The sequence below is a fragment of the Ambystoma mexicanum genome, chromosome 8 (genome assembly GCF_040938575.1).
Source record: "Ambystoma mexicanum isolate Mex_15411 chromosome 8, UKY_AmexF1_1, whole genome shotgun sequence".
NCBI lineage: Eukaryota > Metazoa > Chordata > Amphibia > Caudata > Ambystomatidae > Ambystoma > Ambystoma mexicanum.
This window is the reverse complement of record NC_090929.1, coordinates 294,762,073-294,787,539: the sequence shown is the minus strand read 5'-3', so window position 1 is coordinate 294,787,539 and position 25,467 is coordinate 294,762,073. Positions and strand designations below refer to the sequence as shown.

Genomic DNA, 25,467 nt, shown 5'->3' with positions numbered 1-25,467 from the left:
CCCTAATATTGTAATAAAAAGTAGTCCAATTTTTTGGGCCACCCTAATGAATGTACTGTTCTCCAAGATTTTGAGGGCAGGGGTACTTCCGAGTTCATGGCAATCAGCCATACTAATACCAATATTTAAAAAAGGTAATCGAATAGACCCTAATAACTACAGATTACTTTCCATGTTAGACAGCACAAGCAAAATATTTGCGTCACTCCTGCTGAAAAAACTACAGATATGGGTTGACCGGGCTAAAATCTTAAGTAGATTTCAAAGTGGCTTTAGGCAAGACTACTCAACTAGCCACAACATCTTTGTTATGGACTATTTGCGGACTAGAGCCTTACAAAGCGGACAACCACCCCTCTATGCACTTTACATAGATTTTAAAGCGGCCTTTGATTCTATCCCCCGAGAAAAACTATGGCTGAAGTTACAAAAGCTTGGCTGCCCAGCTGACCTACTATACTACTTAAGATTACTACATCAGAATACCAAGGTTAAATTGAAATTAGATCGAGCAGGTCGTATGACGGAGGAAGTCATACAAAATAGAGGAGTTAAACAAGGTTGTGTGACCGCTCCTCTAGTATACAATCTGTATGTGCATGACATACCGTCATCTCTAGCCTTAGCAAAAAACTGCCCTCCCAATATTGGTAAAACTCCATGCTTGGTACTTGCATATGCAGATGACTTAGTGATCTTTGACCACACAATCAGTGGTATACGTCGTTCAGCCATAGCTCTCTGGGGATATTCTGAACAAAATGGGCTCACAATTAATGTTGAAAAAACACATGTGATGAGATACACATGTAAAAGGTCCGCTCGTGTCTCTTTATGCATTGATAGAGTTGTAATTTCATATGTCCCTGAATATAAATACCTCGGGATTGAATTTGAACCCAGAGGTGATTACACGAATTGTAAACGCAATCGGAAAATAAGAGCTGCCCAATTTACTGCCCTATTTAAAAGCTTCACAATTAAACAGGGTGGTTACACACTATGGGGATCTAGACACCTATATATACAGGTCCTAGCGCCCATGATGGTGTATGGATTGGAATCACTAATTAAGATGGATCTAAATTGGCTACAAATTGTTGAGGGAAAATACTGGAGGAAGATATTAGGACTCCCGGTATGTATCCCTATGGCTCTCCTTAGACTCGAGTTGGGCCTGATATCATTAAAAGCACAGACACTAAAGAAAAGAGCCGGATTCTACTTAAAAATGGTGAATGGCGCGGGTAATGCTCTGCTAACGACGTTTGCCCTGAATAATAATAATGAAAACACCCTCAGTGAATTCAAAAAACAAATGGAACAATTGCTCAAAGAAATTTGCTGGAATCATCGTGAAGGGACTTATACGGAGGCTATGCAATCCTGTATGGAGAGACGAGTTGAGTTATGGGATTGGCTAGAGAATTATGAACATCTGCGCAAATTAAAAAGGTATAGGTTCATGGAAACTAGATTATATACTTTCAAGAAACCACAGAAATACCTGATGCAATGCCCGTCCCCAAGATTAAGGAGGTTCATACTTCTATTAAGAATGGAATATCTTCCCATTAAGATGACCACTGGTATTATGGAAAAGATACCCAGAGAACAACGCTATTGTCGCCTGTGTAAGAATCAGGAAGCCTTAGAGACAGCTAAACATGTACTAACTGAATGCCAGGGTATGATGGTTGACATAAAACTACACTTAAGTATGTTTGTACATAATTGGGAGACTATCGGAGACATACTGTTCTGGAATCATTGTGTAAACACCAACAGTATGCGTCTACTAACTGCGCTCTATTCCATCTGGCTAAGAGTGGAAGATGAGCTGGGTATATCCATATGATGAGAGCTAGCCATTGTACTGAATAGAACTATGGGATAATACAGACTAGCATATGTATTCAAAATTGCCGCCATGAAAAGAAATAATCAAAATTATGCCCATGGGTAACTATGGTGTGCTATTTTACGAAGAATTTTCATTTAACTTTAATCTTATGATTATGATGTTTTGAATTTTGTACTGAAAGTAATTAAGATGTATATGTGTAAAGTTTGAATTTTTAAACTATATCACATTAAAGATATTATTATTATTTCCCTTTTTAGAAAAGATTTATTTAAAAACATTTTTAAATTATATATTACTATCACTGCTGCCACCAAGTGACCCATACTGCCTGGTTGTATTGTTGTTTTTGAACTTTTAGCTTTCAAGTTTTTATTGTCAAACCTAGCATCGGGTACTGGCTCTGCCGCAAGTGCCCTTCCCTCTACTGATTTCCCTCTCCGGTGAAAGTAAAATGGACAAGCTGATTGCTTTCTGTCTGCGGCTAGAAGCTTCCAAGGGGAGTACCAGGCTGATCTGATCAAGCCATCAGCCCCACCAGTGACCTCTTATAAGATCCATGAGGAAATGGACTAAGGAAAGGGGCGCCATTTTGTCCTCAACAAAGTCAATGGGGCTCATTACAAGTTCTTCAGTATCCCACCGGTGATTCCGGCGGGACACCAACGTATTACCTCTGCCGCCCGATATCCCAGTATTACTGGGATATTCTGGGTGGAGGAGACGCCGGTAAATTCTCATTCCCATGGACTCCATGGGATGGGGATGCCACATTCACAGGCACCGGTTATATCGGTGCCAGTGAATATGCCAATTGCCTGCTATGACTGACTGAAGGGGCCTGAACTACCGGTGATCAGGCCTACCGGTGGATCACAGCCCCTACTGGCAGACTTCGAGTTTGCCGGTCTGGCAAGGTGCCACGACACGTTGTTACCAGCACCTTATTTCCATGCCGGCAAACTCATAATGAAACCTGGTGACTTGAAAAGTGGTGACATGGATGGCATAATTGCCATGGAGTCTGTGATACGCGTGCTCATAACAGCCCCTTTTTTATTTGACCGGTCTGTTTTTGACCCAGAGGTGAATGATCTGGGCTCCAAGCAGCGGGAGTTTCTGATGTTCTCTTCTGATAGGTACTGCTACTTCCAGGCACTCAGCAGCACAAGTATCCCCTTCCATACAGCTAGGCGATAAGCAGATACATTCCCCAGTACTCACTCCATGGTGTCCTTTGTCTTCACAGGGGCGAGCAGCCCAGCCGGGCGAAAAAGGAGACATCGGTCTGAAAGGTGACAAGGTAGGGAGGCATTCTAGAATGGCAGACCAGAGTGACCTTCTCGATGCAATATAAAATATACAGTAGGCGTCAATATATGTGAATACAAGTACATTATGTATAATGGAGACCGGTTGTACATTAATCATTACAGTCATCCCTGTAAGCCGATGAGTGATTTCAGTCAGAACTCATTCTGGAAACAGTGTTTAATTTGTGGGGGTGTTTGCCAGGGCTCAGCCCTGCAACTTATTTGTGTTCACCGGCAATTATTGTCTCATACTCAGTTTGATAATATTTTGGTGTTTTGGCAACTGTATTATTTTAACTGTCAGTCAGTCATGGCAACACAACCACCAACAACAGTGTGCACAAGCTACAGCTCTCGGCATCCCCAGATTTCTCATTGTTATTCATGGAGCTGATAAGACATTCCGAAATTCCTGTGCTAGTGAAGCAATTTCATGGATAACAAAGAATCTGAATGCAACAATATTGGACGGTCATGCTGGCCATTCCAGCACACTGCTCCAGTCAGCCTGCATGACACTGGTGCCATAACACTATATAACCATCAGCACTGCTGCAGCAGGGCATGTGGGCGTGGGCATGTGGTAGGTGGAGCAGCCAGGTAGCCACAGAACCCTGGGGAACTCACTGGTTCAGCGAGCTTACGCATACATCTGTGCAGGAGTTAGTGGAATGGGAATGGCTGGCACACAGCATGCACAGCACTGTTATTATTATTATTATTATGGTATTTATTGAGCGCAGACTTAGCTTCGTGAAGCTACGGAGCGCTTTTCGGAGGTATACACCAATACAGATACATAACAGAGTGCTTTTCAGAGGTAACAGAACAGATATACAACAGGGTATAGGATACAGAGTGGCAAAGAGGAGGGGTACAGCTGTACCGAATGGCGGGGAGGAGAGGAGTGGGCAGCGTTTAGCGAGTCAGGTGGCACGAGGGGTGATGTGATGGCTTAGATGTTGAGGAGAGACTCCTTGAAGAGGTGGCTCTTGAGTTCTTTTCTGAATTGTACAAGACTGGAGGCGAGTCTGATGCTGATGGGGAAGAGGTTCCATAGTCTTGGGGCATTGGCAGAGAAGGCTTGTTTTCTGGTCCTTTTCCTTTTTGCAGAGGCATATTTCAAGCCTGCACGTGTCCTGACTTCTGGTGGTGTGCTGTCTACCGAAGATGCTGAGTTTCTCAGCGAGGTAGCTGGATGACTTGAGGGCCTCTGCCTTATAGATGATGCAGCAAGACTTGAAGGTGATTCGTATATGAAGTGGGAGCCAGTGACGGTCAATGAGGGCCAGGATGATGTGGTTGTATCTGCGTAGTCCCTTGATGAGGCATGCAGTGCATGTATGGCACTTCTCAGGGGCACAAGGGAGTATGACGGGAGGCCTTTGAGGAGTGCATTACCCCCATCCAGGTGGGATAGGACCCTTGAACAGTGGATCTAAAGCTGTCCACAGGAGGGAGAGCTGATACCAATCTGTCTGAGTTTTCTTAGCTATGGGTGTCTTGAAGGAGAGGTGTGTGTTGATGTGGAACCTGAGGGACTTGGCGCAGGAGGTGAGCTCGGGTGTGAAGCCCTCAGAGTTCATGGTTGATAGCCAGGTCTGTATGCCTGGGTGTTCCGTGTTGTTGGTGAGGGGTAGGAATTCGGTCTTGGAGGGGTTGAGCTTCAAGTATAAACTGGACATCCATGACTGAATCAGCGAGTGGCAGATTTTGAAACTATGGATGACCTTGATGGAGTCGATCTTGAGGTATAGCTGTGTGTCATCGGCGGATTGGTGGATGTGGACATTGTGTGTGGCTAGGAGTGGTCCCAGCGACTCCATGTATAGATTGAAGATCACTGGGGAGAGGATGGAACCATGTGGGACCCCACAAGTGACAGGTAGCATTGGCAATCTATAGAAGTCCATCTGAACAAACTGCTGGCGGTTGGTGAGGTAGGACTTGAACCAGTGAAGGACAAGGTTGCTCATTGCCATGCGCTGATGTAGGGTGTTCATACGTGCCGGGTGGTCTACTGTGTCGAAAGCGTCGGAGAGATCGAGTAGAACCAGGAAGCAGGGGTGCCCATTGTCAAGGATATTGAGGGTTGCTGTCTCTGTGCTGCATCTGGGTCTGAACCCAGATTGGTAGGTTTGGAGGAGATTGTTGTGTCGATGTGTTGCTGCAGTTGTGCGGCTACCACTTTCTCAATGATCTTACCTAGGAAGGGAAGATCAGTGATGGGGTGATAGTTACCTAGGTTGTCAGGATCCAGAGTGGGTTTCTTTAGTAGAGGGAGGATTCGTCCTGTTTTTAGGGTCGATGGGAAGGTGCCTTGAGGTAGGGAGTTGTTGATAATCTCCAGGTAGGGAAGCAGAGCTTGTGTGGGGAGGGTCTTGAGGAGGGATGCTGGGAGGATGTCATCAGTATACAATGTGACTTTTAGGGTGGTCAGGTTTTCTACCAGGTACGCTGTCGAGAATTTCTTGAATGTTGTCCAGGGTGTGGAGATTTCACGAGGAGGGACGTTAGGTGGGTCTTTGGATGTAGAGCCAGTGTCTAAGTGCTGGCGAATCTTGCTGATTTTGTCAATTAAGAAGGTGTTGATGGAGGTGGATTTTTTGACGGCGTGTGGTATGGCAGGGTCGGGTAGCGGGTTGACGCAGTGCTTGACTGCTTTGAAGAGGGCTCTGCTTTTGTTGTCAACTTTATTGTCGGCAGCTCTAGCACTACTTTTCCTCCTTCAGTGGTACATACAGGGCCTTCTTAAGCTGCCCACTGCCCCTTTCTGTTCTGGTGTGCAGCAAGTACGTGGTGCACTGATATGTAGGGTTGGTAGACTCTGACCATTAGTGACGCAGAGGGGCATAGAGTATAAAGTTATGTTTACACATATACAAATTCAGTGTACAAAAAATACATATTTAAAACTGTCAGTTTAAATCCACAGTCATAGGACAGCCGGACAGTCAACAGCCAGCAGCCCCACCACAAGGGAAAGGACAGGGAAACAGCCACTGCGTAGGAGATGTGTTTGTGTTGCATTTCTACTTATACGAATAGATTGTGTAGTTAATCAGCTCAGTAATGCTTTTCTTTGTGTTTGTCCATCACTTTAGTATAGGAAGAAAGCACGTTCACTCTATTTTCTGTGGCTAGATGGTCAACATAGTCCATCTGCCACCCATAGCATCGGAGGAAAATAATGAGGTTTGTTTGTTTAAGAAGCAGCTACCCAAGTGCTGCCTCATTTCATGACACACCTAATAGGTTATTTTATGTTATGTTGATTGGTATTTGTAATTCACACATCTGCTATGTTTGATGCCACCAGGCTTGGACTGTTCTATGCGATAATAGGCCCATGGCCGAACCAAAAACACAAAATGCTTGTGTGGGCCAGTTTCTTTGCTCAAAGTGGGCCACTTTTCTGCCCAATGTGGGGCAGTTTGATGAGTTACTTCATTATGTGGCTAGTAGTTTTGACCAGTGTTGCTGAATAAATATTCTTTAAAATGCACAATTTCCATCACATTTTATCAAAAAACTCCCCTTGGGTACTATTCAAACAGTGTCACAACAGAAATGAATTACCATTTGCAACTGTGGGACACTTTTTCGTTGGTGCCCAAGACATTTTCATGGCCCAGTCCGACCCTGGATGCAGAGGCGTTGCTGGGGGGGGTGGGCTAAGGGGGCTATAGCCCCCGGTCTTTTGGTTGTAGCCCCTGGAAGAATCTCAGGAGCTACAACCAAAAGGCCAGCTAGCCCCCAGTCCTGACAGTTCCAACATGAGCATAGCCCTGGGTCTTTTCCAGACCTAGCAACACCCCTGCCTGGATGCCACCCATCACCCCAATGAGTAAGCAGGCAATAGATTGGGGTTCGAGCAGCTGCTCCGGCATGGTATACGTGTGTTAGGAAATATTTGTGCCCTGGCATGTATTGTTTTCACAAAGGAAGCCCTGCTGGAGTGTGAACCATGCCGCCGGGAACTCTGCTGAGAACTGTCATTCCAGGAAAGTCACATGTTCATGCCAGCGGAGGAGAACATTCTTCCGGGGTCTTTCACTCCACTGCAGGGCTGCAAATGTCAAACATGCGATGAGAAGCCACAATCAGAGGGGACTGTTGCTAGGGAGGGAAGTATGGGCTTGGCTGAAGAATTCATACTGACTAGTTACTATATCTGGCTCCCTTAGTGCGCTGTAGTTCAGACCAGAACCCGACCGGGTCACCAGCACATCAGTAATGGCGCGTGCCGGTCTGCGATAGTCTCTATAGCCATAGCCTCTACTTCTCGGCGTGTCTGCTGTACTTCCAATGGAACAGGCGAGGCGCTTCTCAGCCCCGTTTCACTTTTAATGAGCAATACAGACAATTTCCTATCCCCCAATATAATTATAATGTTTATTGTGGGCACGTTTTAATGGGGCAGAAACCCCACTTTTCAGCCGGGCTTCCATATTTTGAATGGGAGTGCCTGTACTTCTCACTAGGATCGTAATGTTTTTAATAGGCCAGGAGCAGCACCCCTCGGCAAGGCAGTGACACCCCAGCAGTGCTGCTACACGTGTAATGCAGCACTATAGGCACGCTGCACGATGCTGATAATCATGTGTTAGACCATTCTCCCCTATCCTTGATGCTGGTAGGGCACCATCATTTCATCCATTTCTCAGCTGGGCGTATACCGGTGAAGACCTTACATTGGGCCAGCCTGTATAAAAGGGTAGTGCCCTTAAGTGCTTGTGGCAAGTGTGTTTCTTTAGGGCAGAGGACCGTGTGTTGCCCTGGATCTGGTAAGAAGATCAGATATGAATGGGATAAAAACAACCCACTTTCGCCCCTTTGTACTTCTCCACCTGATTGTACACAGGTGGGTATTTTGTATCAGATGTTTTCTCCGGGCCCTCGTGCGGGCGGGGGCACCAGGTAATATTGTCCAGTGAACTGGGTCAAAAATAGGCAATGTAGAACTCTACAGCTTCCTAGGTTAACATGTGGTAAAAACATGGTCAAACGCTGAACTCAAGGGGCCTCATTACGACCTTCGTGGAACAGGTTAACGGGCTCCGCTAATGGAGGCGGACCCGTTAAACCCGTTCCATGAAATGATGAGGTCCCCTTGCACGACCCGGTAAGGACGCCTGGTAAAACCAGGCTTCGTTACCGGGTCCCGCGAGGGTAAGAGGGAGCTAACAACGAGCCGGTCGTAATCGGCCCGTTGTTAGCTCCCGCTCCCATTTCCATTGAGCCCTATGGGGGCTCAGATGGGAATGGGGAAGGTCCGGCCCGGGTTCCCAGAGGGAGGAATTACCGGGCCCTCCGAACTCGGAATGGCCCGGTAATTCCCCATTCTGGGAACCCGGTAAAGGAGCCCAGTTTGACGGCAGCCATGGAGCTAATGGCTCCATGGCTGCCGCCAAACTCGTAATGAGGCGCAAGGTCTAGCTTCTAGGTATTGTCTTGTATTGTAATCATTATTTATATAGCACCCTTTCCCAATTTGTATGGCCTCAAAGCGATTTGTGATTGGAACGCCCTCAGGGGCCGAAGTCCAGGTATGGGAGATTCTAAGAGTTAAGTTTAAGATGCGTGTGTGCATTCTGCCAGGTTGGCTGACCCCAATAAAGAGCCCTGAGGTCAGGCACAAGGGTGGGTACTGTTGCTGGATTAGGGTAGAGTGCTATTGCAGAAAATTCGATATGTGCCCAGCTAGACCAAGTTGACGTTGTATAGTAATGGTGTTGAGGTACGGCAGGGTTTTCAGTGTGGATGACTATGCGGGCAGCTAGACCGGATTTGCATAGCCATTGAAGCATTCTAGACTGCATGGATGTGGAGCAGTGCCTGCGGCATGTGTCCACAGACGTGGTGCGAATTATACATACCTTGGTCTCGAAAACCTGGCAAGTGGAGGCAACCCACAACCTAGGGACAAAGTAGCAACTAGAAACACCCTGGCCTGAGGCACCTAACAGGTAGGAGAGATGTCGAAACTAGGGACACAGCAGCCAGTAAAAGTAACTAGATTTGAGACACGCAACAGGCAGGATAAACACCTGCAGTTTTAGGCACAGCAGCAGTTAGAAACAGCTATATTAGATATACCTGGCAAGTGGGAGAATGCCCAGACTAGGGACACAGCAGCAAGTAGAAACACCCAGATCTGATATACCTGGTAAGTGGGAGGAACGGCCAGATCTGTGTCAGAGCAGCAATAGAAAAGCCGTAGTAGGACAATGCCTAGGAGTTGGACAAAGGAGTGGTGGGCAAATCCTCTGTTGGGGACACAGCGATGGTGGGGAAAACCCTAGAATTGGGGTTATGGGGAAACGGATCAGTCCTCCAGACTATCAGTACTGGGAAACTATGTTTCCCTTTTTATCATTGCACACAGCACCTTAAAGTGCAGTGCAATGGAGATACTTTTGCATCACCCCAAGCTTCTTCCATTGGGATTTTTGGTTACTTTAATATGTGCCTAAAGACAATTTGATGGCAGCAGATAAACATTTACTATTTCTGCATTCTTTTTAGGGTGCACATTCACGTTTACAGCGATTGGCTACTAAATGTGGCTAGTGCCCTAAAATAGTCATGCCGTGAGGTTTTCGCTTGTTCTGTGGCCATATTGTAGTTTGACCTTCTTCCTGCCTTCCCAGTTCAGGGAAGTCTTCAAAAGGTAATGCACTTGCTCGGGAAGGCTGCTGCTTTCACAAGCTAGTGATGCCTTTGTGTGTGTGTGTGTGTGTGTGTGTGTGTATCCCAGGAAGAGGGTGGGACTTCTAGTCCCACTCCACATTCTTGGTGCCATAATGTCTAGGTGTGGGGTAAATGTGAAACAAGTTGTCCCTGATTGGACAACTATTGGCTGTTTAAATGGTGCAGATCCTTACCATTGGTGGGCTTGGACTTGCTTTCAGTTCGGATTTTGGATAAGAGGAGGACTCCTGCGGCCATTTCTTCATCCAAATCTTCATTTCTCGAATGATATCAAATCCGAGGTGAGGCTTTGTTCCCCCACCCCCTCAGAGGCCAGCAGCAACAAGCCCCCAAGCGTGGCACCCAACATCTGGCCTGCTTCCACTGCGCCACCCTCCAGCAATCACCAGCGATCCTCTCTGTGTCACCCAGCAACAACAACATAGGGAGACAGGATCCAGACTCCATTGCCTGGTCTGCACTGCTCCCGACATCAGATGGGTTGATCCCTCCTTCCACCATTGGATGCCGACCTACGTCCAGCAACCCAGCCTCCTTCCGGCATCAACATTACGCCTCCAGTCTGGGGCGAACTAGCCCCGGGCAACACATGTCAAGGTCACCCAGCTAAGGGCATTCTCCCTGCCTTCACTCCCTGCCTCTTTGCCTTTTCACAATTGATTTGGTTTAGCCTATTTGACCAAAAACATTTGACCTTTTTGCCAAATTGACCTTTTCTGAGTGGTCCAAATTGACCTTTTTTTGCATACGGTCCAAATTGACCTTTTTGATTTTAGGTCAAATAGGTTAATACCTATTTACCTGAACATGAGGTGCAGGGATTGCGGAAGTGTCCCCCACTCGTCATCTTCATGTAAGTAGGTCAAAAGGGGGTTACGGGGTGTCCCCCGCATCCTTAACAATGGAGGTCGATTTGGTGAAAAGGTCACAAGGCACTATATACTAATCAAACTTATCATAGCAGCTGCATAACTAAATAATAAATGCAAAAAAGTTATTTAAAATATAAAAAACATAAACAAGAGTCTTTAAAAAGCATACAAAGCTCAAACAGTGTACTTTATTAAAAAATGATATATAGAACCTAGATGGGCTGGGCTTCGTGTGTCAGATGCAGCCCAGCACTCAGAAGCTATGTGGAGAGCCCCCCACAGCACTATTCAACCTGGACCATGTGTGGCCCAGGGAGACCAGGTGGGCCACCTGGCAAAGGGGGTGTCCTTTGAATGATAAGCAGGCCAGGAGGGCGGAACACGCTGGGTGCTCCCCGGCTGAGAGGAGCACTGTTAATTTAAGCTGTGCCCGGGGGCAAGGGTCACAATTCTTGGCCACCTAGGGGGTGGCAGTGTTCACAAGTGATATCCTGCTAGTCAGGGGAGCACCAGCATGAAGGCCCGGGCAGCAGTGGTGACAGCAGAGCCGAGCGCCTGTCAACCCTTTAAATGGTTGAAACCATTTTCTGCATGGCGCTCCGCTCGTTTTTTGTTTATTTTTTCAGAGTAAAGGGACCCTCGCGTACCAATTTCGAGTGTTGCCGTTCAACCTAAAATTAGCCCCCCATACGTTCACCAATTGTCTCGCTCCAATCGCCACGAGCCTGCGATAGGAGGGCCACCACTTCTACCCCTATTTGGATGACTGGCTGGTGCGGGCACAACACTCTATGTCACAGACGTTGCAGCAACTCCAAGACCTAGACCTCTCGATAAATTACGGAAAATCCTTGCTTCTGCCATCCAAGAAATTGATTTTTCTTGGGGCAGAATTCTCCACAGTAGAGCCGAGAGTAAGACTGTCAACAGGCAGAATACACACCCTCGTCTCTCTAATCCCAACCTTCAGGACAGGACGATGGCTGACAGTGCGCCACTGCATACGACTCCTGGGAACTATGGCATTGTGTATCCCGCTAATAGCCAATTGCAAATTCCACATGAGGCCGCTACAGGAATTAATCGTCTCCAATTTGTCCCATGTTTCAGGAACATGGGAAGACAAGATACAGGGTTTAACCAAACTCACCCAAAAACTCCAATGGTGGACAAACAGATCAAAAATCATGAAAGGCAATCAATTTCAAGACCCACCGTACCACAGATCGCTCAACAATGACACATCCATGTTAGGCTGGGGAGCCCACATTGACCAGATCCATATTAGGGGGCTATGGACAACTGAGGAGACAAGTCTCCATATCAACATGCTGGAGCTGAAAACAGTGAGTTGGGCCCTAAAATCCTTCATGCTGATACTAAAGGGTCACTCAGTCAGGATCCTGACAGACAATACTACAACAATGTATTAACTCAGGAAGCAGGGGGGCCCGAGGTCCAGAACTCTGTCCCTAGAGATAAAGCGGGTTTGGCCTGGGCAATCCTTAGCAGCATTTTGCTTCAAGTGTTCCACTATTCAGGAATACAGAACTAGGTGGCATACAGCCTAAGCAGGCAAACAACTCAGACTCATGAATGGGAACTCAACAGCAGCCAGCTGCAGCTGCTATTTCAGAAGTGGGTTTGCCCATCCATGGACCTTTTTGCCACCAGTCACAACAAAAAGTGCAAATATTTTGCCAGCAGGCATCCCGCAGAAGGAGCAGATCGGGGACGTGTTCTCCTTCTGATGGGACAACCTCCTTGCGTGTTTACTTCCTTCGCGGTCATTCACTGTGTGATACAAATTATCAGGGCACATCCATGGCGAGTGATCCCCATCACTACAGACTGGCCACGCCAAATGTGATAGTCAGGCCTGCTTCAATTCTCAGCAGATCCACCAATACAGCTGTGCATCACCCAGACATCATATCGAAAGACCACGGGAAAATCTTACATCACGATCCGCAGTCCCTAAAATTGACAGCGTGGCTCCTGATGTAGCTGAATTTGGACGACTAGTGATCCCTCAGGACTGCAGAGGCATTTTGTCAGCAGCCAGGGCCCCTGCCACCAATAAGTCATATAACCTCAAGTGGAAAAGGTTCTGTGCTTGATGTGAAAAACAGCAAGGTGTCCAGCCGCTCCACATGCAGCCGGAAAAAAAGCTGCTACTGTATCTACTCTACTTAGTCAAGCAAAGCTTAGCTCATGCATCCATACCAGTCCATCTGGCGGCGATCTCGAGATACACCAGAAAGAGAAAAGGCATACCGTTATATAGCAACAGAGTGGTTAAACACTTTCTCAAATGTCTGTTCAGAACTTTTCCACCAATAAAACAGACCCCACCAGACTGGAGTCTAAATACAGTCTTGACAAGTCTCATGAGGAAGCTGTTCAAGCCAATGGCCACGACCCAACGGATGTACCTCTCTTGGAAGTTGCCGTTCCTGGTAACCATCACATCAGCTAGGAGAGTGTCAGAAATACAAGCTCTGGCAGTCAACAAACTGAATTCACGATTCCAAAAGGATAAAGTTCTGCTTATGACAAATTCAAGATTCATTCCTAAAGTCCTGACGAACTTTCAAAAAAACGCTACTACTACTTTGCCGGTCTTCTTCCAAAAGGCTACTTCTCTGGTTGAAGTAGCTCTGCACTCTCTAGATGTAAAGAGGGACATTAAATACTACATCGACAGGACCAAGTCCTTTAGGAACTCAACGCAATTGTCCCTGGCTTATGGACCACTAACAAAGGAAAAGCTATGTCCAAGCAGGGCATTTCTAGATGGATTTCATCGATCATATCCTTCTGCCATGTGTCCGCAGGAAAACCGTTAGCCGCTCCACCCCATGCTCACTCCACAAGGGCCCCAGCAGCATCAGCAGCATTGTGGGTGGGCATCTCCATTGCAGACATTTGTCAAGCAGCTACATGGTTGGTACCACATATGTTTACAAGGTTCTACTGCTTGGAAAGGCAGCCCTGTGATGCTGGAAATGCATTGGAGGGACAGGGCCTCCCTGTCCTTGTCCTGTAGTCCTTTTTCATTTGTGTTCTGTATTCATTTCTGCCCAGGAGTCCATGTGGGACTCCTGGCAGTGCAGCTCTTCCTGTTTTTGGTTTGGTGTACAGACCCATGGGGATTCCCCTTTGGCACCCATGGGTGGGGGTACAACCCTGTGCCCCTAGTGTATGTTTTTGGGCACCTGTGGGTGGCCCACAGAGCAGGGTATGAGCTGGTGGCAGCTCCATGCTGAATTTGACAGGTGCTCTGAGTATCCTCAATTTTGGGATACCCAGGCCCTGCCATTGGAATCAGTTGATTCCTGATAGAAAACAAGATGGCCCATGTGGCCTCTTGCTTTCTATTGCCTGTTACCTTGTTTTCCCAAAGTCCTGGGAAGCCCTGACTCTGTCCCTTCCCCCTGACTGGCTGGTGGGTGGAAGTTCCATTTATTGTGTTGTTGTGAAGTCCAGGCCAGACTGGCTGGAGCCTTCCCAGTGACTGTATGTTGTGGGTACACCCTGTGGGTGGGACCTGGGTGAATGGAGTGTGTGACCAATATGCACTTCTTGTTGTGGCTGTCTGGTTTCTGGTATGAGAGACAATTACTGAGACAGCCCTACCCGAAACTGGCCTGAATGCAGTGTGTAGTGTTGAAGGCTGGGTACTTGTCCCAATCCACATTCCTTGTTGTGAGTGTCTGGGAGGGAGGAGGATGTCCTGAATGCACTGTGTGCCTGATTGGCTGACTGACTTCATGAATGCCCTTCTTTATGATTGGCTGCTGAATGTGACCCAGCAGTGTGGATGAGAGGCAGAATAGTATTTCTGGGGACCTCTATCAACTGGAAATTGTTTCCGAAGCTGTGTCTACACTTGAAGAGTAACTGGAACTGCTGATCCTCGACGCCCAGCTGGAAGAAGAAGACTTGCTGTTGCATTTGCTTCGACCTGATCTGAAAGCTGCCGAATTCGTCGAAGACTGATCCGAGAGAGGACCTGGTAAGGCGCCCTCTTGCCGTGCTCTGAGGGACCATCGAGCACCGCTAACCTTCGCCGAAGCTCCCTGGAAGTCAGACCCTCGAAAGGCTGCCGACTGGAGACGGGGACCGCCGAGGAGAACGAAGTGAAGCACCCGGACATCGCCGCCATCAAAATCCACTGCCGTCGCCCAGGGTTCGGAGTACCGCCATAACTGCTGGAGGCCGGTCAAAGCCGTGTTGCCCCAGAAGAGGGGACCGCTTGATGCCGTGCGGCTGACGACCGGAACCGCCTGCTCCTTTGCCTAAGACTGTTGAATCAAAGGACTCCCTTGTCCGCACCGTCGACCGCTTTGTCCTGCCAGAGAAAGTCGAGGATGCTGACCCGCCGAGGAGAATCCGCCGGTGGGTTTCCCACCACCTGAAGACCACAAAGACTTCGACGACTCGACGCCCTTGTCGGGCCACAGTTCTTCTGAAACTCTTTGCGGTCCAGAACTATCAAACGCTGAGGTGCCCCGCACACCTCATCCTCGCAGGACGTCACCGACGAGCACCGCCTGGATTGACGCCGTGGTCTCGGCACCCTCGAACTTCACATCGACGACATTGACGCCAAGTTCACCTTCTTTGACGCCTCTCGACGATCTGTGGCTCCTGCTTTAAAGGGAGTCACTCAAGAAGGATCCATCGATGCTTCTTCGAAGAACTCTGCTCAACCAGGTACATTGGAGGGGTAAAAACATTATAGGAGAGAATAAGACTATTGATCAATATATGGACTGGGCTTGTGCTGTATCTTTATTTTATAGGTTGCCTAGGTGGGGGGATCCCCACACAGAACTGTGTCTAGGTAACGGGGCCAGTATTCTGCCAATTGTGTCAATCATCTTGCTTTCCTTCCTATCTCTATTGCTGGTTTCCTTGTTAATGATCTGTGTGACATTCTGACAGTATAGTTGATGCACTTTAATGCGATCTGATAATATTGGTGGTACCACTTTAGAATTGTATATATTTACCATTGTTGATTTCTGAGTACAAAGTGAGTTATTGTGATAGTGTACATACCTTTGAATATTAATTATATAAAGACTGTGTTTTCAGTAATACAGTGTGTGAACATTCCTTTGTGGGGGCTTGGGGACTACACTGTACTTAAGAACCAGCCTGCATCACCTCCTGATTAGCTAGGCCTTGATTGCTCGACCACGTTTACCAATAATAGAGAATCTTGGCTGGGGTCCTCTGTGCCTCTACTCTACCATATAGAGAGCAGAAGTACAGGCACCCCCTCCAGTTTTTACACTGGTGGCAGCAGTGGGATGCTTATGGTTTTAAGAATCAGTGTATAACCGTGCCACTTACAAAATATCTGCACTTCATTAAATTGCGGTTTAGTTGTGTACAACATAACTGCATTACAATCAATGGAGTCTATTGCAAATGGTAAATTGACTAGGATGAGCTTAGAGGCTCTCCAGTGTGCTTGTGAAGCCAGGGAGTTAGACTTTGTGGATACGTCTAGGGCTGAGCCGATAGCTGCCCTAGTGGACTACCAGACTGATGGGGAAACTCTTGATGAGGGGGGAATGTAACCAATGAGGACTCTGCCCCTGGGCTTTCTGCTGAATCTGTTTCTGGGAATGCCACCATTCCTGCTGCCTCTGTTCCAACCCCCAGCAGTTCCTTGGAGCTTGAGTTATTAAGGATGAAATTGGCCTTTGAATACCGCAAGTTGGAAATAGATGCTGAGCTTAAGAAGGAGGAGTTGGCTCAACAAGTAGAGCTCAAGAATAGGGATCTTGAACTCAAAAATAAGGACCTTGAACTCAAGAACAAGGACACTAAATGTCAGAGAATCCAGCTCAAGAAAGCTAGAGTGGAGACTTCAGCTAAACCCAGTGAGAGTGTCAGGTCCCCAGCCACCAAGTTTATGAAAGATTTGGTTGGTGTGTTTGTGGAGGGTTCTGATATCCTCCAATGGATTGAAGCATTTGAAATGGCTTGTGCAATTCATGATGTTGATAAGAGAGATTGTGCTAAGTGTTTGTTAAGCATAGTGCCTCAGACTGGGTATGACTGTATTCTGAAGCTGAGTGTGGAAGAAAGGGGTCAGTATGAGTGTATGAAGTCTGCTTTGATTTCCAAGTTTGGCAAGACACCTACCCAATACCTTAAAAGGTTTAGGGAATTTAAGAAAAGAGGGAATGTGTCTTGGGTTGACTGGGTAAGTGCTGCGCACATGAACATGATGGGGTGGATTGATGGATACGAGGTGAAAACTTTTGTTGAATTGTCCCACCTGTTGTTTTTTGAGCATTTTTCTGAAGCCTGTTCACCAGAGCTGCGTCAGTATGTTGCTGACCAGAACATTTTGGATCCCTTTAAGCTGGCTAGGTTGGCTGACAAGTGGGTCTCCCACCGGGTGTCCCCTAAGGACTCCAGTGGGAAGGACAAGGACAAAGAAAAGGGGGCCTCTCAGAAAGCTGAGGAGTCCCAAAAGCAGTGTCAGTCGGGTAAACCAAAACCTTCCTCTCCTAAAACCCAAAAACCTAGTGGGGATAAGTCATCTGTGGGTGAGAATAAGAGTAGTGGTCCACCTGCTGCAAAGCAGGCTCCCAGTGGTTCCAGTACTGTACCCCGCACTCCCGGGACTTGTTGGGATTGTGGGTCTCTGGATCACAAGAGGGGTGACTCCAAGTGTAAAGGTAAGACACTTGGAGTACAGGCTGTCAGCCTTACCTACCCTTACCCCATGTCTGAGGTGGAGGCCACTGTCCTCCCCTCCTCTACAGGGATCACATTTGGTACTCCTGTAGAGATTTCCTTAGTGTCCCTGGGGGCCTGGGACCAGTACGCAGAAGTACTGGCGACTATCCCACAGAACACCCGTAGGGTTTTGATAAGTGTCCTCCTGAATGGCCAGCCTTCTACTGGCTTGAGAGACACTGGAGCAAGCATGACAGGACCCTGCTCAAGCCAGACGACTATGTAGGTGCTCCTCTGAGAACCACCAGGTTAGCTGGTGGGCCTCCCAAATTATCACCTGTAGCCTTAGTCACACTCATGATTGGAGACAAGACAGCAAAGCTTCCTGTCCTGGTTCAGGACCATGTCCCTGCTAACATTCTGTTAGGTAATGATCTAGTAGAGTTGGGGTTGATCTCGGATGGTCTTCCCATGACTGCTGCTGCAGTCACTAGGTCACAGGTGACACAGGGTCTGGCTGTGAGTAAGGTACCCGAGCCAAAGGCGAGGCCTGAGGCAAGACGAAGGAAGAACAAGATGGCCACCTCTGTGCCGGGGGCTCCTTCCCTTCCTACTGTTCCTACAGCACCCATTGGGATCCATGCTCCGGACGTGCTGGGTCCAGTGGAAAACCCAAACTCAAATCCTGAGGGAGAAGAGACAGAAGACTCTCCTGTGGGGGAGATTCTCAACCCGGAGGATCATCCCGACCTTCAATGCTTGTTAGCTGAAGGGGGACCCTCCCGGCAGACTTCTGTAAGGGACAGAGAGAGTGCCACTCTCTCGAGGGTCTGAGGGAACAGGCCCTGTCCCAGGCACAAGGAGAAGTGCCTAGGACATTCCGGATTTATTGGGAGGGTGACCTCCTTTTTAGTGAGCCCACTAAGCCTGAACCTGGTGCCCTCAAGAGGTTGGTGGTACCACAGGTTTACAGGCCCTTCCTACGGCAGTTGGCACATGAGGTGCCTTTAGCTGGTCATCTTGGTACCAAGAAGACTAAGCAGAGGGTCTCTGCCCATTTCTACTGGCCACGGATGGGAGTAGAAGTGGAGTCCCACTGCAGGACCTGCCCAACTTGTCAGTTCTCTGGCAAGACTGGAGGCAGTGTCATTGACCCACTGCAGCCATTGCCAGTGATTGGCACACCGTTTGAGAGGGTGGGCATCGACATTGTTGGTCCCCTGAACCCTCCCACTTCAGGTGGAAATCGGTTCATCCTGGTTTGGTTGATCATGCCACCAGGTACCATGAGGCTATACCCCTTTGGACTGTTACTGCCAAGGTGGTTGCCAGGGCTCTCCTGGGCATTTTCACCCATGTTGGATCCCCTAAGGAGGTTGTCTCTGACAGAGGATCCAACTTCATGTCTAGTTACATGAAAACCATGTGGAAAGAGTGCGGAGTAACTTACAGGTTCTCCACCTCTTACCATATCCAGACCAATGGTCTGGTTGAGAGATTTAATAAAACTCTCAAGGGCATGATGGGTGCTTTGGAAGAGCCCCTAAGGAGGAAATGGGATCTCCTCCTGCCATGCCTGCTGGTTGCTTATAGAGAGGTACCTCAAGAGGGTGTTGGTTTCAGCCCCTTTCGGTTACTCTTTGGACATCCAGTGAGGAGTCCCCTTGCCTTGATCAGAGAAGGTTTGGAAGCCACCCCTCCAGGTCCCGCCAAGCAAGTGGGGGACTATGTGTTAGGCCTCAGATGGAGGATGACGCTGATGGCGGGTCAAGCAACAGCGAATCTCAAGGCCAGCCAGGAATTGAACAAGTACTGGCATGACCTTAAAGCATCGCAAGTCGAGTGGACTCCGGGACAGGAGGTCCTCGTGATGGAGCGCACCAAGCCTCGGGCGTTGGCAGATAAATCGACTGGACCCTTCAGGATAATCTCCAAGATGGGCGAGGTCAATTATCTGGTTGACATGGGAGTCCATGGGGTAGCCCCTCAGGTATTTCATGTTAACAGGCTCAAGCCTTTCCACAGGCGAGCAAAGAGCAAAAGTCTCATGTCTCTTGCTAGCTTCAGAGCAAGAAGAGGATGAGAGTGAGCCCCTTCCTGATTTGCTGTATAACAACCCTCAGGATGGCTCAGTGGAGGGAGTGCATCTCTCTCCAGATTTGACAACAGAGCAGCAAAAGCCTGCAGGGCTTTGCTCCAGCAGTATGCCTCTCTGTTTTCACTGATGCCAGGCCTTACACCGTCGTGTAAGCACGAGATTGACACTGGTGACAGTGTGCCCGTCAAAAGCAGGAGCTACTGTATGTCAGATACTGTTAAGAAACACATCCAGGCTGAGGTTGCCAAGATGTTGGATCTGGGTGTTATTGAACCCTCAACCAGTCCCTGGTCCAGTCCCGTGGTCCTTGTCCCCAAGGCAAGTTCCCAGGCAGGTACCAAGGATTGGAGGTTCTGTGTGGACTACAGAGGAGTCAATGCCGTCACCAAGACTGACGCGCACCCATTGCCCAGGGCTGATGAGCTTGTGGACACCATAGGTGCTGCCAAATTTGTGAGCACCTTTGACCTTACCTCAGGCTATTGGCAAATAGCTCTGATGGACCATGCCAAGGAAAAGATGGCGTTCTCAACACCAGAGGGACTCTACCAGTTTAGGGTCATGCCTTTTGGGTTGAAGAATGCCCTGCCACCTTCCAGAGATTGGTCAATCATGCGCTCAGTGGGCTGGAGGCCTTCGTCGTGGCCTACTTAGACGACATTGCCGTCTACAGTTCCACCTGGGAAGAGCATTTGACACATCTGGATAAGGTGTTGCAGGCATTAAAAAGGGCTAACCTCACTATCAAGGCCACTAAGTGCCAGATAGCTCAGGGGAAAGTTACCTATCTTGATCATGAGGTAGGAGGGGGTCAAATCCAACCTCTCCCCAGTAAGATACAGGATGTACATGACTGGGAGACTCCCACTACTCAAACCGAGGTGAGAGCCTTTTTGGGCCTCACTGGGTATTTTCGCAATTTCATGGCAGACTATGGAACCATAGCTGCCCCACTGACAGCACTGACTTCACTCAAACTACCAAGGAAGGTTAACTGGACTGAAGACTGTCAGAGGGCCTTTGATGGCTTGATAGAAAGTCTGTGTAGGGCACCTGTGTTGTGTGCACCTGAATTCAGCCGACCCTTTATCGTCCAGACAGATGCCTGCGACACCGGAATTGGAGCTGTCTTGTCCCAGTTAGATGACAAAGGGAGGGAACATCCAATCATTTTCATCAGTAGACAACTCAAGGGTAGAGAACTTAGGTGGGCTACTGTCGAAAAGGAATGTTTCAGTATAGTTTGGAGCCTTAGGCGTTTTAGGCCCTGCCTTACGGGATCTACCTTCAAGGTCCAAACAGATCATAAGCCCCTGAAGTGGCTTATGCAGATGAAGGGTAAGAACCCGAAACTGCTTAGGTGGTCCATTAGCCTGCAAGGGCTAGACTTCACCATAGAGCATAGACCAGGGAAGAGTCACGATAATGCAGATGGCCTTTCTGGAAGGTATGTTGACCGTCTGGATGAGGGTGTCTATTTCGTGGGAGATTAGGCACCCTAACCTCAGTCTGGGGGGGGCGACTGTGATGCTGGAAATGCATTGGAGGGACAGGGCCTCCCTGTCCTTGTCCTGTAGTCCTTTTTCATTTGTGTTCTGTATTGTTTTCTGCCCAGGAGTCCATGTGGGACTCCTGGCAGTGCAGCTCTTCCTGTTTTTGGTTTGGTGTACAGACCCATGGGATACCCTTATGGCACCCATGGGTGGCCGTACAACCCTGTGCCCCTAGTGTATGTTTTGGGCACCTTTGGGTGGCCCACACAGCAGGGTATGGGCTGGTGGCAGCTCCATGCAGAATTTGACAGGTGCTCTGAGTATCCTCCATTTTGGGATACCCAGGCCCTGCCATTGGAATCAGTTCATTCCTGATAGAAAACAAGATGGACCCTGTGGCATCTTGCTTTCTATTGCCTGTTACCTTGTTTTCCCAAAGTCCTGGAAATCCATGACTCAGTCCCTTCCCCATGACTGGCTCTTGGGTGAAGTTCCATATATGGTGGTGTTGGAAGTCCACGCCAGACTGGCTGGAGCCTTCCCAGTGACTGTATGTTGTGGGTACACCATATGGGTGGGATCTGGGTGAATGGAGTGTGTGACCAATATGAACTTCTTGTTGTGGCTGGCTGGCTGGTTTCTGGTATGAGAGACAAAGACTGAGACAGCCCTGCCTGAAACTGGCCTAAATGCAGTGTGTAGTGTTGAATGGCTGGGTACTTGTCCCAATCCACATTCCTTGTTGTGAGTGTCTGAGAGGGAGGAGGATGGCCTGAATGCACTGTATGCCTGATTGGCTGACTGACTGCATTAATGCCCTGTATTATTGGCTGCTGAATGTGACCCAGCAGTGTGGATGAGAGGCAGAATAGTATATCTGGGGACCTCTCGCCACTGGAAATTGTTCAGAAGCTGTGTCTACACTTGAAGAGTAACTGGAACTGCTGATCCTCGACGCCCAGCTGGAAGAAGAAGACTTGCTGTTGCACTTGCTTCGACCTGATCTGAAAGGTGCCGAATTCGTCGAAGACTGATCCAAGAGAGGACCTGGTAAGGCGCCCTCTTCCTGTGCCCCGAGGGACCATCGAGCACGCTAACCTTTGCCGAAGCTCCCTGGAAGTCAGACCCTCGAAAGGCTGCCGACCGGAGACGGGGACCGCCGAGGAGAACTAAGTGAAGCACCCGGTAATCGCTGCTGTCGAAGTCCACTGCCGTCGCCCAGGGTTCGGAGTACCGCCATAACCGCTGGAGGCCCGTCGAAGCCATGTTGCCCCAGAAGAGGGGGCTGCTTGACGCCGTGCCGCTGATGACTGGAGCCGCCCGCTCCTTTGCCTAAAACTGTTGAATCGAAGGACTCCCTTGTCTGCACCGTCGACCGCTTTGTCCCGCCAGAGAAAGTCAAGGACGCCGACGCGCCGAGGAGAATACATCGGTGGGTTTCCCGCCACCTGAAGACCACAAAGACTTCGACGACTCAACGCCCTTGTCGGGCCACAGTTCTTACGAAACTCTTTGCGGTCCAGAACTATCAAACGCCGAGGTGCCCCGCACACCTCATCCTCGCAGGACGTCGCCGACGAGCACCGCCTGGATCGACGCCGTGGTCACGGCACCCTCGAACTTCTCATCGAAGACATCGACGCCAAGTTCACCTTCTTCGACGCCTCTCGACGATCCGTGGCTCCTGCTTTAAAGGGAGTCACTCAAGAAGGATCCATCGACGCTTCTTCGAAGAACTCTGCTCCACCAGGTACATTGGGAGGGTAAAAACATTATAGGAGAGAATAAGACTATTGATCAATATATGGACTGAGCTTGTGCTATATCTTTATTTTACAGGTTGCTCAGGTGGGGGGATCTCCACACAGAACTGTGTCTAGGTAATGGGGCCAGTATTCTGCCAATTGTGTCAACCATCTTGCATTCCTTCCTATCTCTATTGCTGGTTTCCTTGTTATTGATCTGTGTGACATTCTGACAGTATAGTTGATGCACTTTAATGAGATCTGTTAATATTGGTGGTACCACTTTAGAATTGTATATATTTACCATTGTTGATTTCTGAGTACAAAGTGAGTTATTGTGATAGTGTACATACCTTTGAATATTAATTATATAAAGACTGTGTTTTCAGTAATACTGTGTGTGGACATTCCTTTGTGGGGGCTTGGGGACTACTCTGTACTTAAGAACCAGCCTGCATCACCTCCTGAGAAGCTAGGCCTTAATTGCTCGACCACGTTTACCAATAATAGAGAATCTTGGCTGGGGTCCTCTGTGCCTCTCCTCTACCATATAGAGAGCAGAAGTACAGACACTCCCCTCCAGTCTTTACAAGCCCGCAGCGGACGTTCAGATAGGAGAGCAGTCCTACAGTGTTTTTTTTTCAATAAGCTAGGCTTCTTACCTTTTGCAGCCTCCAATATTACATACTGCTACTAAGACTATTCACAGCATGTGAATCTATGAAAAATCCAATTCTGGAGAAGTTGTTTACCTGTAACTCCTGTTCTCCAGAATTGGTATCTTTCATAGATTCACATGCGCCCTCCTTCAACCCCTACAAGATAAACACCTTACGGATCTGATCAGCATGATGGGTCAGAATCTGAGGAGAGGAAGCGGAGTCTCAGGGTCTAGCTACTCCATGTCCCATTGTTGGGACGTAAAGCACCCATAAGCAGGTGACAGCCTACAAAATGTAACATTTTCTTTGCTTTAAACAAGGGAAATAATAAGGGAACTGAGGATTCCCAGCCTGACACCGGGGAATATTCACAGCATGTGAATCCTTGAAAGATACGAATGCTGGAGAACGAGAGTTACAGGTAAGCAACTTACTCCTTCACTTTAAATTGGCCAACTATTAGATTAATTGGCTTGCAAATGCTGATGAACTTATTTTACTAGTGCAAACTCTGATAGGATTACAGCATCGCTTAAATGCTGTGCACGCTCAACAGAATAGGTTGCAAATGAATATGGGTATACCAAACTGATGTGGTTCACGTCAACTACACGAAGAAATATTTCTTTTTCTAGTTTCTTGACAGTACCCCATTAGAAGAATGTTCAGCCATCATACACTTGGGGTTTAACATCACTGCTTCTAAGGCAGCAACAGGTGTACATCATAACAGTGAAAATAAAATATTGCCTTTAGTAATACCTTTTGATATGTCTGATGGAGGGTACTTGGCATAACCTCTTATCAAAATATATAACCAGCAAATGGTTGCTATGATGTTGCTCCTGGCAGAATGTCCCTCTCATTTCATATGAGATAGTGATGCATCCCTCTTTTTCATTGGGGTGGCTTATGCAGATAGAGGGGTGCATGTGGAACACATATTACACTTACCAAAATGTACCCAGGTTTAAGTGTCCCTTACCTCTTTGTTTGCGCAAATAAGCTCAAGCTACGTATTGTTATAAGATACTTCCTTATACCATATGTTGAGAGGTGGTGGAGAAGGACACGGTATGGTGTTGGCTGAGATCATGCAGGGTTGCAAACAGTTAGTACAACTGATTGAATAGTATGACTTATTGAACTTTGATGCAAGGAAAAAGTTAGTATATTGGGATTGCTGCATGAACTTTGAACAATTGAGTACACTATCTAGAATGATGACACAAGTTAAAGTATTACCAGGTCTTGTCGGAGCGTGGTTTTTGATCAGAAATGTTAGCAAGATCCTGAGGCCCATCGTTGGAAAGACATCTGTGGGCGATGGACAGGACTTTAAACTTGGTACTGTCTTTGACTGGAAGCCAGTGGACAGCCTTTCTGGCCTCCGAGTTGTGAGCATGCTTGCTAGTGTCTAGTATGGCCCGGAGGGTGTGGATTTGAATTGTTTGCAATGTATCCAAGTTTTTCTCAGAGGTTAGGCACTTTAGAGAATTACAGTAGTCAAGTTTAGACCATATAAGGGCGCAGACGGCTGCAAGCCGGTTTGTGGTGGTGAGGAAGGGTTTGCTGGCGTTAATGAGTTTGGTGGCATAGCCCAATGATGAGGCAATGTGGTTGACCTGGCGGGGCATGGTGAGGGAAGAGTCAAGGTGGACACCTGGAGTTTTGAAGGAGGTGGCGACAGTGATGTTGTGCCCATCTATGATGAAGGTTTTGTAGGCCTGGTGAAGTTTTGCCAGGTGGCAGGAGGGCCAATGAGGAGAAGCTTGGTTTTTTCATGACTGAGGCAGAGGCTGTTTGCGGCCATCCATGGTTGGATGGTTTCGTAGATCGAGTTTGTTCTGAGAGTGTCTTTGTTATAGTCGCCAGTGAGGGGGGGGGGGTGAGAATTTGAGTATCGTCGGCGTAATTATTGTATGAAATGCTAAGAGAGTCAAGATGGTCGAACAGGGGTTTTGTGTACACATTGTAGAGTGTGGGTGAGCATGCTGG

General features: G+C 48.0%; 1 protein-coding gene across 2 annotated transcripts in view; it reads left to right on the top strand.

Moving 5' to 3' along the window:
• Nucleotides 1–25,467, top strand: part of LOC138471851 (collagen alpha-1(II) chain-like) — a 1,536,387-nt gene that overhangs the window by 1,091,166 nt on the left and 419,754 nt on the right. For both annotated transcript variants that reach the window (XM_069609694.1, XM_069609695.1), the window contains one exon: nucleotides 3,114–3,167. In XM_069609694.1, the coding sequence (XP_069465795.1) occupies nucleotides 3,114–3,167 (54 nt within the window). The remainder of the gene's footprint in view (nucleotides 1–3,113; nucleotides 3,168–25,467) is intronic.